At 36.9% G+C, this 19,928-nt stretch overlaps 1 protein-coding gene across 3 annotated transcripts in view; it reads right to left on the reverse strand.

Moving 5' to 3' along the window:
- Positions 1-3,087: 3,087 nt before the first annotated feature.
- The window catches only part of LOC123678056 (afadin), a 132,940-nt gene continuing 116,099 nt past the window's right edge, over positions 3,088-19,928 (reverse strand). The window contains exons 8-19 of one of the 3 annotated variants that reach the window (XM_045614831.1): positions 14,121-14,401; positions 13,675-13,824; positions 13,277-13,543; positions 12,603-13,216; positions 12,219-12,547; positions 11,727-12,048; positions 9,297-10,994; positions 8,582-8,912; positions 6,600-7,786; positions 6,269-6,498; positions 5,459-5,800; positions 3,088-4,183 (exon numbers count right to left, since the gene is read on the reverse strand). In XM_045614831.1, the coding sequence (XP_045470787.1) occupies positions 3,860-4,183; positions 5,459-5,800; positions 6,269-6,498; positions 6,600-7,786; positions 8,582-8,912; positions 9,297-10,994; positions 11,727-12,048; positions 12,219-12,547; positions 12,603-13,216; positions 13,277-13,543; positions 13,675-13,824; positions 14,121-14,401 (6,075 nt within the window). In that variant the 3' untranslated portion in view covers positions 3,088-3,859. The remainder of the gene's footprint in view (positions 4,184-5,458; positions 5,801-6,268; positions 6,499-6,599; positions 7,787-8,581; positions 8,913-9,296; positions 10,995-11,726; positions 12,049-12,218; positions 12,548-12,602; positions 13,217-13,276; positions 13,544-13,674; positions 13,825-14,120; positions 14,402-19,928) is intronic. The other 2 variants (XM_045614829.1, XM_045614830.1) reach the window with 2 other exon arrangements.

Consider the following 19,928-nt stretch of genomic DNA (forward strand, 5'->3'; position numbering starts at 1 on the left):
CCTAACTGCCAGCATTTTCGTGATCTACATAGTCGAGTCAATCAATAAAATGATACAATGTTCCTAGGAAGGAACTTTTATTTTTTTTCAATTTTCTAAGGGTTAGGTATGGAAAATTTTTCGACAAAAAATTTTTCAGGTGAGATCAAAATTCGGCTAATCAGAGATCGTACATTATGGCATCGCTCACCGATTCTTCGCAGAGCTCCCGGTTTTGAGGGAATTTGAACTCGAAATTTGGGAAAAAATTGAATTTCCCCCCCCAAAAACCGTTATATCTCCTGAATTATTCGTCGTAGACACCTCAAATAAAAAGCTTTTCAAACATCAAGTTACGATCTAAAACATACTGAGGTTTCAAGGGCGTAGCTTGCATCCAGAAGAAGTTGTATATTATCATTTTTTTCCTTGAAAATTTCAAATTTTTACCTAAAATTTCTGGAATAATGTTCTGATTGCCTAACTGTCAGCATTTTCGTGATCTACATAGTCGAGTCAATCAATAAAATGATATCAGGTGTGTGAATAAGTCTTTCCCGTTTTTTGTAAGAGATGGCGCCACCAATACTGTGCGAGTATTTAATGGTTACATATGTCATAATCAAAGCTTATTCATCTGTCAACAATTCCACACTAACACATTAGTTGAAATTTTTTCGCATCATAAATTTTTGAAATCGTGAAAATGTCGAAATTTGAGCCGAGTCGACGTCATTTGCGGGAAGTTTCACTTTATTGGTTCAATTTGAAGAAATCTGCTGCCGAGGCGCATCGGTTGCTTCAGGAAGCTTATGGAGAAGGTTGTGTCGATGATTCAAGTGTTCGCGGATGGTTTCGACGCTTCAAAAGTGGCGATTTCGACGTGGAAGACAAGGAGCGTTCCGGGCGGCCGCAAATCTTTGAAGATCAAGAATTGGCGACTTTGCTTGATGAAGATTCGTGTCAAACGCAAGAAGAACTTGCTGAAGCATTGGGAGTTGACCGAACAACCATTTCCAAGCGTTTGAAAGCCATGGGAATGATCCAAAAGCAAGGAAATTGGGTGCCGTACGAACTGAAGCTGAGAGACGTCGAACGGCGTTTTTTCACTTGCGAACAGCTGCTTCAGCGACATAAAAGAAAGGGTTTTCTGCATCGTATCGTGACTGGCGATGAAAAGTGGATCCGTTACGATAATCAGAAGCGAAGAAAATCATGGGGACTACCCGGCCATGCATCATCATCGACGGCCAAGCCAAATATTCATGGCGCCAAGCTCATGCTCTGTATATGGTGGGACCAGCTAGGTGTGGTTTACTATGAGCTTCTGAAACCGAATGAAAGGATCACAGGCGAGGTCTATCGACGACAATTGATGCGTTTGAGCCGCGCACTGCGAGAAAAACGGCCACAATACTCCGACAGGCACGACAAAGTTATTTTGCAACATGACAATGCTCGCCCACATGTTGCACAGCCGGTGAAAACATACTTAGAAACGCTCAAATGGGAAGTCCTACCCCACCCGCCGTATAGTCCAGACATTGCTCCGTCTGATTACCATCTCTTCAGATCGATGACGCATGGCCTGGCTGACCAGCACTTCCATTCCTACGAGGAAGCCAAAAAATGGGTGGATGACTGGATAGAGGCCAAACCGGTCGAATTTTTTCGCAACGGGATTCGTATGTTGCCAGAAAGATGGGGAATAGTTGTAGCTAGCGATGGCCAATACTTTCAATAATTCATTTGTAACCATTTTTTCACAATAAAGGCTCAAAATTTGAAAAAAAACGGGAAAGACTTATTCACACACCTTATACAATGTTCCTACGAAGGAACTTTTATTTTTTTTCAATTTTCTAAGGGTTAGGTATGGAAAATTTTACGGTGAGATCGAAATTCGGCTAATCAGAGATCGCAAATTATGGCACCCCTACCGATTCAAAGGTGCTCTTCTCTAAAAAAAAAAACAGCAAAGTTAATTTTTAAATATATATATATTTGTGTTCTCACATAGAATAATAAGTTTGAAAGGAAGCCTTAAAAATAATTATAATCTGAGGCAATAAAATAAGTGTAACCTACAATATACAAAGTTATATACACTATCTATATCATCTAATTTATAATTGAATATACATATTGCTCATAGATTATTCTATATATCAACATAATTCTGAAATGAAAAGGGTAGATCCAAAGTTATAAAGGTAAATAAACAATAAGATGATATGGGAATGTCATAAGAATATAATATTGTAGGAATATATTTATGTATACTATTAACATTGGTCCTTATTATGTGCAATATATTGCTCTTATCATTTAGAAGGATATATTCATCATATATATAAAACGACAAAAAATAATCTTTATATTATGTTACAATATTATTTCCAAAGGAAAGTTCTCTATTAATGTCAAATTTATACAGGGTGGCCATTTGAAAACGAAACAGACGAGATTACAGACGAAATAAAGTTTTTCGATAGAAATGCTCGGACAGGTCGATTTCTGTTTCGAGGGGGACAACTTAAGATGTAGGTTACGGACGCATAGCGCTTCAACCCTTGCTGCTACAACCCCCACCCCCAATTTTTGAATAGGGAAGATGGGGTGAGTGATACCTCAATTTAAAGGTATTTTTATACTGATTTCAGCACAGTAATTGTTTTTTCATTTTATGCATTATTTTTCGAAATATTCATGCGTTAGTTAGTTAGGAAGGAAGCCACAGTCATGGTTGTTTTGAAGCTCAAAATGTCGATTTTTCACAAAACACTACAAGTGCCATGAAAACACTACTTCATTTTCAAATACTTAGTTAAGAATATTTCGAGAACTAATGCATAAAATGAAAAAACAATTACTGTGCTGAAATCAGTATAAAAATACCTTTCAAATGAGGTATCACTCACCCCATCTTCCCTATTCGAAATTTGGGGGTGAGGGTTGTAGTAGCAAGGGTTGAAGCGCTATGCGTCCGTAACCTACATCTTAAGTTGTCCCCCTCGAAACAGAAATCGACCTGTCCGAGCATTTCTATCGAAAAACTTTATTTCGTCTGTAATCTCGTCTGTTTCGTTTTCAAATGGCCACCCTGTATAATTTTCTCTACATAATTGAAATGAAAAAATATGAACTAGATTCATTCAGTTAAAATTAGCCTCGTTGTACAATGATAAGCTGCAACTTGGACGGTACAAATATATCAATAATTATCAATGGGAACTACAATTTAGTAAAGCCTTTACAGCAAATTTGCCAGTAAATATTATTTAACATCAAAAATTTAGAAGATCTATGTAAAACAAGATGTATTCAAGGAATATTCTGTGATGAATTATTTACATAATATATCTCTACAAGTATTTGTTCCGGGGCACTTAGAATGGAAATACTTTATTAAATCCTTAGAATTTTGAGGTTATTAAATAAGATTTTAGAATTTTTCTAATTTTTTCCAATAGGGGAATTTCAGCAGGAATTAATATTACATATTATCCACTTTTATATGCACCTAACTTATCACACTTTTCCGCACCAATAAATTTTTGAAGTATCTTTTTTTTTATTCAAAGGGATATGGTGCCAAAAGATAATTGGATTATATAGTTCCAAGAATATATTCGACAAAATATAAGGTTCAACTTGGTCCAAGTATTTCATGTAAAGTTATAAATTCAGGAACTTGGTTTTATAAATATTTGGTCTCTCCTTCTGGATGGTACTGTTAAGATTAAGGTTCAAAATTATAAGAAATGAAGAATGAAAGAGCATTTTTTTAGGGATTGAGTTGGAAAAATTCACGAATTATGATGGTTCAATTTTGAATTAAGTGTTTACGTAAGGCCAAAGTTAGACAGTGAGCTACTTATCAATGTACCATTCCTGATTGGTTCTGATTAGTACCTAGACCGTCTATTTCTCTCTGAGCTTTACTTATCTTGCTTTTATCTTTGAACGAGCTATTCTCACCACTTTCCATAGCAAACATCTTCATCTTTTCCTTGAAGGATAATTTTTCAGGGACAGGCGAAGCAACATTCTTCTGTTGCGCTTGTTCCGCTAACCTTTTGGCACGAGGGTCTTTGTACACTTCTTGGGCACCGATAACACCAGGTGTGTTGTTAAGAACGCCACCAGGCGATGTCGGTGTGGTGGGAGATGCCAACATTGATTCAGCTTGACGAATGAAGCTCTAAAAAAATTCAGCAGTTGTTATTATCTAATATAATCTGCAAATATATTAGGCCAATTGAAAAGTCCCCGGTCTGATGCACAGATGGCGGTGCTAGTATTAAATCCATATGATTTTCAGTGAGTACCATCCTTCAAACGATACGTGTCAAAATTTGACAGCAGTCAAAGAGAGATATTGCGTTGTGAGTGTAACTACTTTTTTTATTTAAAAAAAAAATCTTGACTTGATGAAGAGTTTTCGGGGTCTGCACCAGGAAAATCAACCATCATTGATTGGTATGCCATGTTTAAACGTGGTGAAATGAGCTCCGAAGACGGCAAACGCAGTGGACGCTCAAAAAAAAGGCTGTCACCGACGAAAAAATCAAAAAAAGTTCACAAAATAATTTTGAATGACCGTAAAGTGAAGTTGATCGAGATAGCAGACATTGTGAAGATATCATCTGAACGTGTGGATCATATCATTCACGAATATTTGTACATGACAAAGCTGTGTGTAAAATGGCTGCCGCGCGAGCTCACAATCGATCGAAAGCAACGTGTTAATGATTCTGAGCAGTGTTTGTGGCTGTTTAAGTGCAATGAACCTGAATTTTGCGTCGATATGTGACAATGGATGAAACATGGCTCCATCATTTCACTATGGAGTTCACTCGACAGTCAGCTGAGTGGACAGCACACGATGAACCGAATCCAAAGCGAGGAAAGATGCAACAGTCAGTTGGCAAGGTTATGGCACCAGTATTCTGGGATGCGCAAGGTATAATATTCATTGAATATCTCCAAAAGGGCCAGACCATCAACAGCGATTATTATATAGCGTTATTGGATCGCTTAAAAGATGAAATCTTTAAAAAACGGCCCCATTTGAAGAAAAAAAGGTGCTGTTTTCATCAAGACAATGCGCCGTGTCACAAATTAATGAAAACAATGGCAAAATTGCATGAATTGGGCTTCGAATTGCTTCTGCATCCACCGTATTCGCCAGATCTGACCCCCAGCGACTTTTTCCTGTTCTCAGACCTCAAAAGAATGCTCACTGGAAAGAAATTTAGCGCCATTGAAGAAGTAATCGCCGAAACTGAGGCCTATTTTGAAGCGAAAGACAAATAGTTCTATAAAAATGATATCGAAAAGTTGGAAAATCGCTATAATCGGTATATCACCCTCGAAGGCAACTATGTTGAATAATAAAATCGAATTTTGCCAAAAAAAATGTGTTTTACTATGGTAGACCGGGGACTTTTCAATTGGCTTGTTATATAGTACATACGTTGGGATCTTCTCTAATGGAATCGTCGAAATGAAGAGTATTTGGAGGTTGTGGAGTGGTAGGACTCGTATCGTTGAAAGAGACACGTTTAATGTTTTCCTTGGCTCTCATGGACATGACAGCAAAGCTGGAACCCCTTTCAGGCGGCGGAGGAGCAGCTGCTTCGGTCGGTGAATTCTGGCTATTCTCAGAGCCGCTAGATGGAGGGCCCATACTGACACCTCCAGGCTTCAGTATCGATGTGGGCGGAGCCTCTATTCGACTTGTAGCAGTGGAAGTTTGTATAGTGGTTACCTGTGTCTGGCTTTGGACAGGTTGAGGCATGTGAGGCGATAAACTTTCCTATAACAACAATGTATCATCAGAAAATCATGGTAGATTGAGAATAGTTATTTATAATACAAGTGCAGAAGGCATTGATATTCTTCCACGAGTTCAAAATTCAAAAACGAGCCACGAAGTGGCGAGTTTTGGAATGAACGAGTGGTAGAATGAGCCTTCTGTACGAGTATTATACATTATTTTCTCTAATTCATTGCATTTTCATTGAAATTAATGAAATATTTCCATAAATATAATTTAGTGATTTTTGCATTAAAAAATGTTGGTTGGCAGAACTGATTTCTTTAAGGCAAATTGATGAATTGACAGATAAAGCCGTGGCGGAAAGTTCGGAGTACCAACATAGAATAATAAAATATAACCATGAAAACTGTGCGTTTCTGATATATTCTCGCACGATTTTGTTCTACAAGATGTGGAAGAATGAACGGAATAACCACAGAATTAGAGAAAATAGATGAAATATACCTTTTCAGTATCTTCATCTTCTTGTTCTGCTTCCAAAGCTCTTCGTTGGAATTCCCTTTCCAGTTGTAACACTCTTAGTTGTTCTTCTTGTTGAGGATTCCTATGGGGAAGAGCAAGTAGCTCTTTGATTTGTTGCTCTTGCCAAATTCTAGCAGCCTCTCTACGAGCCTCAGCCTGTCGTTCTTGTTCTTCTCTCGCCCAGGGATCTTTCGGAGTTTTAGTGGTTGTGCCTGCGACAAAATAAAATGTTAGGAAATATTAAAAATAAGAAAAGACCAAGACGAAATAAAAATAAATAAATAATAAAAAACATTCTTCTGTTTGCTCTCACCTGTAGGGTTGGTTGGATAAAACGACATCTTTGGAGGATCTTGAGCACTTGCAGAATAAAGTGGATGCGTACTTGTTGGGGGAGGTTCAGGTACATCTTCTTGCTTTTTAGTGATTTTAGATACAGGAGGTGATTTGTATGAAGTAGGAGAAGAAGGTACGTTTCCACTTTGATTGCCGTATGTGGGACTTAAGGGGTAATTTGAACTATTCAAGTTGAGATTCTGCATACTTTGAGTGTTATGCATCATGCTCACATTGTAATTTGGAGAGTTAGAGTATGACGGGCCACTCTGATTGTGAAACTGATTGGAATAGTGCGACGCTTGTGTGTAAGGCGGCACAGCTCTATTTTGTCGTCTTCTGACTTCCTCTCCCATTTCTGCCAATTTCGCTTGTCCCCTCAAGTTGTTCATCTGTTCGTTATTAAATCTGTGATGCAATATATCCGTACTTTGTCTCAATTGAGGTGAATCCATTTTCATACTGCTCTCATGGCTCTTCATTCCGCTGTTATTGGAGTAGTTCATAATATCACCACCATGGTATGAATTGTTGATGTGATGTTGTTTCAGCATATCTTCACTCTTTGAAGCTCTCAATTCGTTCAACCTGTTGAAATCTTCCTGTATCCTGTTCTGTTGCATCTGGGATTCGGACAACCGAATATTCGATACGCTTGGATATCTCATCATGTCATCGTGACGAAGACCTTGCGAATGTCTGAAAACATCTTCTCTGAGTAACCCAGATCCGTTATTTGAGTATCGCTCTTCGTGTCGATGACCGTTAGCTTGAATATTTAACGGTTGTTGTAAAGCGTTGCCCATGAAATGAGAGTTTCCATGGGTTTGACCAGGATGTCCTCCATACGTGAAATATTTACTATTTACTTCTTCGTGTCTTGGATTGATTCCTGGAGAATAGTTCGGTACTGTATTATGCGTAGTTTGATACGAAGTTGGAGGAAATTGTTGATGGTTAACGTTGGGAAAAGAGCCTGATCTAGTATCTTCGCTTTGTAGAAGTCTGTGCATCGAAGGAGGACTTTTCAGATTTGGAATTGACTGATGTAAATTCATCCGACTCTGAGAATTTGTGTTTGGTGGTGGGTAATATGCAGAAGCTGGTCTTTGGGAATTATTACTAGATTGTAGGGAGTTTTGCGAGCTTCTCAAAGCAGAAGTTCTGAAAAAAAAAAAAAAAATAGTTACTTCAACAGTCTTTGATTTTAAGTTGTATAGAGAAAAGTACATCCAGAAACATATTGAAATATGTATTTCTCTATGTCAGTATCGTGATGAGTTCATTACAGTACTAAAAACAGTGCTCAACAGTAATGAACTCATTAAAGCATTGTTTTCAGTTACATTTTTCGTTTTGCGGTTGTCTACACTGACTTCTGATCATATCAAATTTCAACAAATGTCAATAATTGTCAATATAATATAATTTGGATATTGTGGAATGATTTGCAACATTATCTGCAATTTGTCTTGATTCTGATGGTGTTAAATCGATTTTCTCAGACATAATTCACGAATTTAAAGCATAATTATAAATTATTTCAGAATTCGAAACATACGATTCAAATTCAAATTTCGTAATCTGTCAATTTTCGTAACAGTCACACCAACTGCCAAGATACAATAAACAAAAGTCACTAGGATGTATAATCAGAATTTTTCATTGAATTTCGACAATATTTCACAAAACTTGACTGAAATAGAGAAAATATTGTCCAATACTCGTTGCAGAAGGAAGTCCAGCACTCAATTTCGCTTTCGTGTTGGAATAGGAGCCCATTCTGTAACTTGTTTCAGAATATACTATTAAATTTTGTATACGAATGTACATGTTCGATTCAGAATTCTGAATTTATATTGTTTATTCATTTAATAAACTGAAACTATTAAAACCAATACTAATTGTTGTTCTTTCTGTATATTTGGGCCACTCTATTCCAAAAATAAATCGACTTACCTGTCTCCCAATTGATTTGGCATTTTATTCCTGTAAACACTTAAGTTCTGATAGAAGCCATTGTCTTGTTGTAACAAATTGTGCGTAGATCTGCTTCTTAGAGCTGAACTATTTATGGGTGCATTTTGGGGAATCTGAGCTACACTATTCGTATTAATACTATTATTTGAAGATGTTCTACTATATCCAGGATTGAAAACATCGTGGCTAGGTCGAATCTGTTCAGAATTTGGTGAAATGTGATGAAGAGCTGGCACCGACTTCGAAGAAGGAATTGTACGCTCTGAATCTACCTTCGAAGGAAGATCTCTCTCAGACATTCGTCGAGGCCCTAAGAATAGAAGGGGATAATTAAAAAAGAGATTGAAAGGGTAGCACACATTAATCTAATTCAAAAAGCACAACAGGAGTTCAATCTAAATGCAACTTAATTTAATCAATAGGAGAGAATAATACAGAAGCTCCAAATTATATAAATGAAAACACATATAATGCAGCCAATAAAAATAGCTTTTCCAATTGAAATATACAATTTTTCTCGAATGTTAAGTTAAAATTTTTCATTGAATAACATTGTAATCGTGAGTTTAGCTATTTTTTGACAGGATATTCGATTGAAAAAGCATTAAGGGAAATGACAAATAAGTGAGACTCATGATTGTGAAAATGATAAAATTATATGCTGGTGTGCAACATCCAGTAATCGTAATCTTACGATCAAAAGCGCCAATGCGCAAACTCTTCAATTCAGCTAACCTAGCAGCGTGCTCCAAAGTGTCCTGATCAAAATCAGCACAACTTTGCGCCTTCCGTGGCTCTTCAGTCTGTCCCTTCATCATAGGACAAGATTTCTTAGCAAGTTTGCAACATTTTCTTATCGTTTTCTTGGTTTTTATGTCAGAACAGCTTTTCCACGTTTTGGGCAAATATTTTTTCTGTTGAACCATCGCTTTCTTCGATTTGTTCTGATTTTCGTTGTTTTTGTTTTTCGGTGAATTACTTTTAATACTATTTCTTTTAACTATATAAGCATCAGGAAATTTTTTATGTGGGACATGTTTGTTTCTTATATTTTTTTGAATGAGAGTTAATCTTTCTAAACTATCACATCTGACCAATTGACTGTTGAATGTTTTGGTTTGTATTATTTCACTGTTTCTCCTACTTGAATCGTCAATTTTGCTTATTCTTCTAGGAAAATTGGTTATATTACTAAGACATCCTTTCTCATTAAATTGTTCCATATTTTTTTTCACAGTTTTATTAATATTATTATCTACCTTTTGGTCTTCTTTCATTAGTTCTGGATTTTTGGTCCCACCGTCCAAATTGGTGTCAATATTGAATATGCAATTTCGGAATTCACATTTATGTAATAAATCCTTGTTAATGTTACTGTTCAAGTTACCTTCCGAATTATATTTAGCGATAACTATAAATTCATCTTTATTTTTTTTAGAATTAACAGGTGATAAATTTGGTTCTGAACTATATTTAGTTCTACTCATACTAAAATCCTTCGAACTTCTAGCTGACCATTCAACATCCTCTTTCTCTAAGGGATCTAATTCCGATGACCTTCTATTTTTATCAAGAGAAATGTTAAAATCGCACTTTGAATCAGATCCATACAGACTCCAGTCATGAAGTAGTTTCAGTATTTCTAATCTTTCATATTCAGTTAACTTATCGTTCAGATGTTCATCACTGATGCTATGGCTTCTACTGGGCATACCTTTGACCTTAGAGAGCTCAGGAAAACTGACAGCCTTAGAATCATATTTATCAGAGCCAGTTATCTCCCTAAATCGAAGCTCATCTGGCGATTTCCAATTTTTATTTGATATAGACGCACACTCACCATCTATTTGGCTCAAATCTAAATGAGACTCATGGACGCAACTACTAATGCTGGAAGTGGAACTAGATACGTCCTGAAGAGAGCTCGATAGAGCACGTTGCTGTTTGATTTTCCTAGCTCTTATGCTCAAAAATTTATCAGTCTCATTTACAGAATCGATGGTAATACTTGGAATTTCATTTACCTCTATCGAGTAACTCTTTTTCTGCACAAAGTCACTAGTTTTATCTTTTCGAGATTTACTGTTATCATTTTCATTTGGTAAATTGATTTCTAAATTAGTTCCAGATTCATCATAAGTGAGCGTGACATTTTTGGGACAGGGTTCGCTGAAATCGGTGACTTGGACGCTGAAAACAGGTTCACATTCAATCTCGATACGTGGAATTGTCAGTTTGCATTTTCGAGTTTTGTACAAATTATCTGCAGAATTGAAAAATACGTTGTTCTTTGGCCTGACTGCAGGGGGTGTAAATATCTTATAGCTGTTGAGACTCAACAAAGACTCCTGGGAACCACCGAAGTGTTGTTTGTAGTAGTTTGTATCCGATGCTGCATGTGCAAGAGAAACACAAGAGTAAGCAAATATAGACTAGCGCATATAGCAATTAATATTTCAATTCAACTCGTGAGGGCGCTAGCGCTGAATACATAAATTGAGGATGATAAGAAACTTTGAAAGCTAGGGATGTTATATCAATAAATAAACAATTCCTTATCATCCTCGAAGTTTTCCAAAAAAAGATTTCTTACATAAATAACCGCAGATACAAATAACAGCTGAAAAACATACTTTGATTAAGTACACAGGTATCTGATCGAAGAGATTCAATAATTTCATTATTCAATAGAACATTTGTGTCAGAAGAAGTTGTACTTCTTCAGTAGTTTCTAAAATTTAAAACCATTTCGAACTTATCAACTTTGAGTTTTTACACCGAATTTCAACTTTAATTAGACAAAAAAAAATGATTTTAATCTTCCCTCGATTTTGGATCTCTATATTATTATATTTTATATTAATCACTAGAATAATTAATTGATAAATTGGGAATTCGAATTTTCAAGTTCGAGATGACTTTTAAATTTCACGGGAAGATCGAAAACAGAAAAGTTGGGTTACAAATCGTATCAGATATTAAGATTGAAATGATTCTTTTTAAATATACATGCGCATTAGATCCTGACTTGTCACACTTCCGGTTTTCAGTGAAATATGAAGTTTATAGGTTATGATATCAATCAAAGATAAATTTTATGAAACTGAATTAACCAAGGACTCACCTCTATGAGGAGTGGGACTAGGCTGCTGTAACAGTGTAGCTAATCCGTGATGGACAGCTCCTCCTTTTGCAACCTCCAAAGTGACGATACTGCCCGTTCTAACTAAGAACTCGGCAGCTTTTTCTTGAGTGATACCCAACAAAGACTGTCCATCGACGGACAACAACTGGTCTCCAGCAGCTAATCTCCCATCTCTATCAGCTGCGCCTCCAGGAACCACAGATTTAATGTAAATACCCAATCTTTCTTGACCAGCACCCTTAGCTGCAACTATTGATAGGCCCATACCACCTCCAGTTTTATGCAAACGAATGACCTGTACCTGTACATAAGAAGAGAAGCTGTTAACATAATCGACATGAAAATGAGTGTAATAAGTAAAATACAACTTTATTCATACTTTAATACATTAACAGTGATGTAACTGACATGATAGTTCATTTGATCGATTACTATCTCATTTTTCTGTAATTGATCTAGTAATGTTATTACCTCTGGTTGAGAACTGCTCAATGCACTTGGAGGTCTTGGCACATTCATGTATACTGTCCAATGACCCGAGCTGGTGGGTTGAGCTGCCAATCTGCACAAACCGGATGCTTGGAGAGGATGCAAGAAATCAGCTAAGCCAGGCGGAACACCTTGAACTACATCACAGCTGAATCCATCATCAGGCAATAACAGCTGAAGAGGCGGAGCAGGGTCATCGTATAAAGTTATTTCTCGACCTTCCGCCCTGGCCAACTCATCCGCAACACTTTCCGCAGCTTTGGAAGCTTGTTCCAGAAGTGAGGGAGAAGCAATTTTCTCTCCTGGTTCAGCTGAAACAAAATCAGACATCAAGAACTGACAATGGTTTAATAGCTCTCCACCTACCTTTGTACTGCATAAGTAAAGCACCTAACTGCATAGAGTTCAGTTTGAAACAAGCCGCAGACAAATTCGCAAGATCTTCAGGGGAGTTTTTCGGGGCTTGGAGTAAATGGGAGCACTGCAGTATCTTCGCCAAGTGACATTCCGCAGCCAACTCTAAGCCCTGACTCTCCGCCCATGCTTGTAGATTCCTCAGCCGGTTGAACATCCGATGTCCAAAGTTTCTGGTACAAAGATTGCTGTTGCTGATGATATGATACAATCCCTTCGCCGATATCCAATGAAACAGATGAGAAAACAGCTGGATTGTTAGAGCTGCATTCACTCTACATTTCCTCAAGAGATTCATGGCATTGCTCAACACATTTACAACTTCCCTTGGATGGTCATCCCCACCCATCGTTACGAAGTAGCTCAACGCGCCATTCAACTCGTCAGTCAAACAAGCAACGAGGTTCTTGAAGGCTAATTGGACTGCATCAGCTAGAGTGTCTTGAGCTTGTATGGAGAAAGCACTGACGTGCCTGTCAGATTTGAGAAAATGAAGCAACTCGCTGGCGTTGGCCAACCAGAAGGCTTGTGATGTGATTTCAGTACTGCGATCTTGTATGGTGTGCCTTGAAAAAAAAAATTCGATAACGTTTTGAAGGTTGGTATGGCAAAAAATGAAGGCATACCTAATGAGCATGGCTGCGTGTTGCAACAACAAAGTCAATTTATGCGCCCTTTCCATTGGGGTAAGTTCAGGTCGATAATGCGTAGACGCTCTATATCTAGCACAAAGGTACAGTGTGTATGCAGGAGCTAGTCGGAAAGTGGGAGTTGTCACATCTAAATGTGTAATCACTCGTGCTAAAAACTGCTCTTGCGGTTCTTCAGGAAATTCTAAAACTGCCGGTAAAATGGGATCCTGACCCCTTGGATAACGATCTAAACCGCTTACTCTAAAAAAGGATCGAGCATTAGACAACCTTGGCTTACAAACTCGATAATAAAACAAAAATGACGATATCAAAAAGAATGTTTAATACAATACAAACAATGAAAGCAACATAAAATGATTAATAGTACTGACCTGTTTTCTGAAGATGACCCTACAGATCTACTGTCTTCTTTAGCACCACTAGCTAACGAAATCGTCTCAACGTTTCCTTCTATATCGAACGTTGTCTCAACGATATTTCTCTGATTACTTTCAGAAGGACTTTGTGGTCTAGTAGATTTGCTGCACATGCGATAAAAGCAAAATAAAATAAAGATGCAGTAAACAAGAACATGGATGTCATAACTTCTTGAAACAACGCCAACTTGTTTCGATTTTATTTGAACATACCAACATGTGAATGTGTTTTCATTATTTCTTCAGGCTTTCAGTTTGAATTAAAAAAATGTCCAACCAAGAAGTTGGAAATATCAAATCTGGTGGAGAAGCTATGACAACCAGTGCATAAATGCAAGGCGGTGACATCAAAAGTAACAAAATTGTTTTTTCGAGCTCCAAGAAAGAAGACCAGAACGAACCTGTCATATATCCTGTTAGAATCAGGCATACCACCCGCATGTCTTGTTCTCTCCTCTTGCGATGGGTCCAAAAATCTGTAGGTATTGCTGTTGCCGAATTTGACCAAACTACCATGAGTCAAAATTGTGGTCTGATGTATCCTTTGACCATTGACATACGTGTGAGCATCTGCGTGACAAGGAGTTAGGGAAGTTACACCATCGGTGTTGGTTATGACACAGTGTCGTGGCTGGATATGGGGACCATAGAGCTGAAGGGCTATGCCATTAGCAGAGCCAACCTTAAATTAAAAAAAAATATGATAAATAACATTTTAGTCAATAAGTCCCGGGTTTGAACAGCAGAAACGCATAAATTTATTCAACTGGGGCATTTTTTGAGATCTTCTAAGTATTGGGTAGGTGAAAAAACTTTTAAACGATGATGGCCAGAACGTTACAGTCAATAGTGATCGATATAGAGCCATGATTACTAACTTTTTCATTCCTGAATTGAACAATCATGATGTCCAGGAGCTGTGGTTCCAACAAGACGGCGCAACATGTCACACAGCTCGTGCCACAATCGATTTATTGAAAGACACGTTTGGTGACCGCCTAATTTCACGTTTTGGACCTGTGAATTGGCCTCCAAGATCTTGTGATGTAACACCGCTGGACTACTTTTTGTGGGGCTATGTAAAGTCATTGGTCAATGCGGATAAGCCACAAACCCTTGACCATTTGAAAGACAACATTCGCCGTGTTATTGCCGATATATGGCCACAAATGTTGGAACAAGTCACCGAAAATTGGACGTCCAGATTGGACTACATCCGAGCCAGCCGTGGCGGTCATATGCCAGAAATCATATTTAAAATGTAATGCTACAAGATTATCTTGCAGATAAATAAAATTCATGTCAATCGAATAATCCATCGTTGTTTTATTGCAATTTAAAGCTCTATAGCTCTAAAAAAAACACCCTTTATATGGAAAAGAGTATGAATTCTGTTCCTCGCTTTTGATATCTACAGTATCAAGAATAATGTATGCATTCATTCAAAATGATTCTATTACAAATACAAACTTCGTCATTTATGGATTCATTAAAGTAAATATGTTTATAGTATTTAATGACATAATCCCTTGATTAAAAATTGGCATGACTTATAGTTCGAAATCCTTGACATTATTCACATAGTTAGGATTTCATAAACTGTTTATAATTGTCTAGTTTTCGTAATCTTAAGTTTTTGTGGATCACCACTACATGACTGTTATGAACTGATAGTGGAATAGTCGTTAAAGAATGATTTCTTACATTGGTAGCTTGAAATGAATGAAAAATTATTATCCTGATTTTGGTACAATTATTTGAAATTAGTGGCGTCAAATAGACGATGAAATTTATGTTTGATATTTGCACAATGTCTGAATTATTTGAATTCTAGTGAGACTACAGATAACTATTGAGAGATTATCATATTGAGGTTCATTAAGAAATTGATCAATGTCTTCCTGTCTATGTGAGTGAGAAATAAAATTATTTTTTCCAAAGTTATGAAAGCAAACTAATATTTCAGTGATAACAAATCTTACCGCGTTGAAATTTTGAGAGTATACATGGGTTGTTCAATAAATTTTGCAACTAGTCTAATTTTTTTTTATGTTGGAACAATCTTAATTAGCTAATTCATTCTTTGTTTACAAGCCATTCAGTATCGACGATACGTGTGATACGGTTGTTTTTGTGGTTAATTGTAAAGAGATGTTTTGTTTTTACGGTTTGGTGTATTGAGACTGAGAAATCGCGTCAACTCTACAGTATTTTTTGTTGAATGACATTTTGTTGAAATGATTCCAAACCTTTCATGAAGAAATTTCAATTGATCAATTTTTCTATTTTTCCTCACAAATACTGGGTGTTCACTAGTGTTCTCTTTCAATGGCGAAGTGGGGATAGTCACGTTTGCGGCTTGATAGTCGAATTACTCGCTCTACAACTATAGGATGGGTTGTAAGATCACATGGGACGAAAACTTGGCGATATTCAATGCTAACTAAGATCCCAAGTGCCTTTATACCCGATCTACAGAGTTAGAACTATTTAGAGGACCACTACAAGGATTTCGAAAACCGTTAGACATACAGGGTGGCTCAAATTACAAAAAAGTTGCGTTATTTAGGGATTAGTGTGTTGTTGTGAACAGATCCGAAATATTTCCATTTGTTCCCGAGATATCTCAAAAAAACTGAACAATCGAAATTTTTTTTTCTGTATAACTTTTTTTTGGAGATAACTTCACGAAATTTGGTTTATAGCCATTATCCAATATAGAGATACTAATAGTGTCTTCAGATTTTTTCTGTTTTCCATTGTTTGAGAAACGCGATAGTCAAGTGATGATTTCACATAACAACTCTTAAAATTTGCGTACCTAGACTCGATATTTTTGTAGAGTGTGATACATTGTTAAATTCGTAATTTTTTTCCTTATCATAAGAAAAACCATTATGGCTTCCATAAGAAAAAGAATTGACTATCGCGTCTCTGAAACAATGGAAAACAGAAAAAATCAGACGACAACATCAGAATCTCTATATTGGATAATGATTACAAACCGATTTTCGTGAAGTTATCTCCAGAAACAAATGAGATATACAGAAAAAGAAGAAAATATCGATTTTCAGTTTTTTCGAGATATCTCGGGAACCATGGGAGATATTTCGGATCTGTTGACACCAACACACTAATCCCCAAATATCGCAACTTTTTTGTAATTCAAGCCACCCTCTATTTCTAACGGTTTTCGATATCCCTGTAGTGCCCCTCTAAATAGTTTTAACCTTGTATTTTGAAAGAAAAAAAAAAAGAGAAATTGTTCAGTTGAAATTTCTTCAGGAAAGGTTTGGAATCACATCAAAAAAACGTCATTTAACAAAAACACTCTACAAAGAGATGAGTTGACGCAATTTCTCCAAACCACAAGAACAAAACATCCCTTAACAATTAACCACAAAAACAAACATCCTAGCCTCCACTAATCGAGGAATAATACCTACACAGTCCTACACCATCAGCGATAATGCCAAACCAACGAGTCCATTCAATTCTGGCGGACATAAAAGCGTATTAAAACCCCAGATAAAATCTCACCGAAGGGTAGAAAACGGACGACGACACGCGAAACGTGCGCGAAAACATAGTAGGCTTGGCCTTTCGACGTACACAGTTGGGATCTCAGCTCTCCAAACTTTTTCGTTACGTTGACAGCTCACAAACCGGCAGAGTGACTCGAACTTCAGGGAGATCGGACAAAACTTTGCTATTGGCGACGTCTTCGCACTTCGCTGGGTCCAGGATGGAATTTGTCGGCCGAGATTTAAATCTTAGAGACTTGAGGGAGGTCACGAAGTGAGAGAAGTAAGTTAGGTTAGCTAGGCTTACGAGGGAGAATTGGAAAATTTATGCTGATTCGATTTATTGCTCATTTTGAATTCATAGAGAGAAATAACCGAACTCGCTGCACATCCAATCGATATAGGGTGTGAAAAAGTGAAGAGAAATCCAGTATTTTTGCATGAAAAACAAAGCTTAATTAGGCCAATTGAAAAGTTTTTTTTTCATATCAGATGTTTGGCCTAGTGTAGGTGAGTTGAGTAGAAATAAGGAAGAAACTTTCATGAAATGCTGTTATTTTGCAATAAATAAAAAGAGGAAATGTAGGAACAGATGAGGCAACATCTGAGTGTAAACCAAAATTAAGCAACAATTAGAAAAAAATAGCTGCTAAAGTCGGCCAAAGGGTTCAAGAGAAAATGAACTACAAACTTCATTGAGATTTAGTTCGTTAACCTAATTTTGCCGGTATGGTGTCATCTTCCCATTCTTCAAACCTCCCATGTATTAGGCCATTTGAAAAGTCACCGGTCTGATGCACAGATGGCGGTGCTAGTATTATATCCATATGATTTTTAGGAAGTACCAACCTTCAAACGATACATGTCAAAATTTGACAGTAGTCCGACTATTAATTTGTGAGATATTGTGTTGTGAGTGTAGCTACTTTTGTTATTTGAAAAATGACGAAAAAGAAAGAAGAATTTCGTGTGCTGATAAAATAATGCCTTTTGAAGGGAAAAAATACAGTTGAAGCAAAATATTGAAGAGTTTCCGGGGTCTGCACCAGGAAAATCAACCATCATTGATTGGTATGCTAAGTTTAAACGAGGTGATATGAGCACCGACGACGGCGAATGCTATGGACGCATAAAAAAGGCTGTCACTGATGTAAAAATTAAAAAAGACCTCAAAATAATTTTGAATGACCGTAAAGTGAAGTTGATCGAGATAGCAGACATTGTGAAGATATTATCTGAACATGTACATCATATCAAACTGTGTACAAAATGGGTGCCGCGCGAGCTCACAATTGATCGAAAGCAACAACGTGTTAATGATTCTGAGCAGTGTTTGAAGCTGTTTAAGTCCAATAAACCTGATTTTTTGCGTCGATATGTGACAATGGTTGAAACATGGCTCCATCTTTTCACTCCGGAGTCCAATCGACAGTCAGCTGAGTGGACTGCACATGATGAACCGAATCCAAAACGAGGAAAAACACAACAGTCAGCTGGCAAGGTTATGCCATCAGTATTCTGGAATGCGCAATATTCATTGATTACCTCCAAAAGGGCCAGACCATCAACAGCGATTATTATATAGCGTTATTGGATCGTTTAAAAGATGAAATCGTTAAAAAACGGCCCCATTTAAAGAAAAAAAGGTGCTCTTTCATCAAGACAATGCGCTGTGTCATAAATCAATGAAAACAATGGCAAAATTGCATGAATTGGGCTTCGAATTGCTTCTGCATCCACCGTAATCGCCAGATCTGGCCCCCAGCTACTTTTTCCTGTTCTGACCTCAAAAGAATGCTCGCTGGAAAGAAATTCAGAGCCAATGAAGAAGTAATAGCCGAAACTGAGGCCTATTTTGAAGCGAAAGACAAATCATACTACAAAAATGGTATCGAAAAGTTGGTAGATCGCTATAATCGCCCTCGAAGGCAACTATGCTGAATAATAAAATCGAATTTTGCCAAAAAAATGTGTTTTACTATGGTAGACCTGGGACTTTTCAATTGGCCTGTTAAGGTATAAAATAGTGAAAAGAAATCCATTATTTGCTTTATTGGCAACATTTGGGTGAATAACATATATTTCGTGATTAATCTACCAATTCCCTGTCTCTTTTTGACACAGTAGTACATATATCATAAATCTAATTTGCATGCTTCCCAAGAATAATATAAGTGATTCGGTATCGGTAATCAATTTCATTAATTACCTATACCTACTTTCGAGCTGATTTGGGAAACAACGATGGTAATTGATGAGGCCATTCTGTTAAGAGGTCGAACGGAGTAAATCATCCATTTTCTGGAAAAATTGCTTCTACACATTACCTTTATGAAGCATTGAATGGGAGCAATTGTTTCTTTTTCCCAAGGATTCAGGTCATTCGGATTCGTTCGACAGTTACACTTCCAATATTCTTATTACAACTTCAACGTTTGTAGTTACTCTAGTAATAACTACTTACCATTCAGTTAAAAACAAACTCAATCTTCAAGAGTTCTGTATTAACTTACTTTGACAACTCATAAATCGAAGAAATGTGTTAATATTAAGAAAAAATAATTTGTCTCTCGTACTTCGTTGATAGAAGTGAAAAAGTAGTCTTTCCAAATTAAACCTTAATATTGACTTCAAACAAATAAATAAAATGTCATCTTTGTTATTCAATGCAAAAGATTCAACCCC

Source organism: Harmonia axyridis, chromosome 4, assembly GCF_914767665.1.
Source record: "Harmonia axyridis chromosome 4, icHarAxyr1.1, whole genome shotgun sequence".
NCBI lineage: Eukaryota > Metazoa > Arthropoda > Insecta > Coleoptera > Coccinellidae > Harmonia > Harmonia axyridis.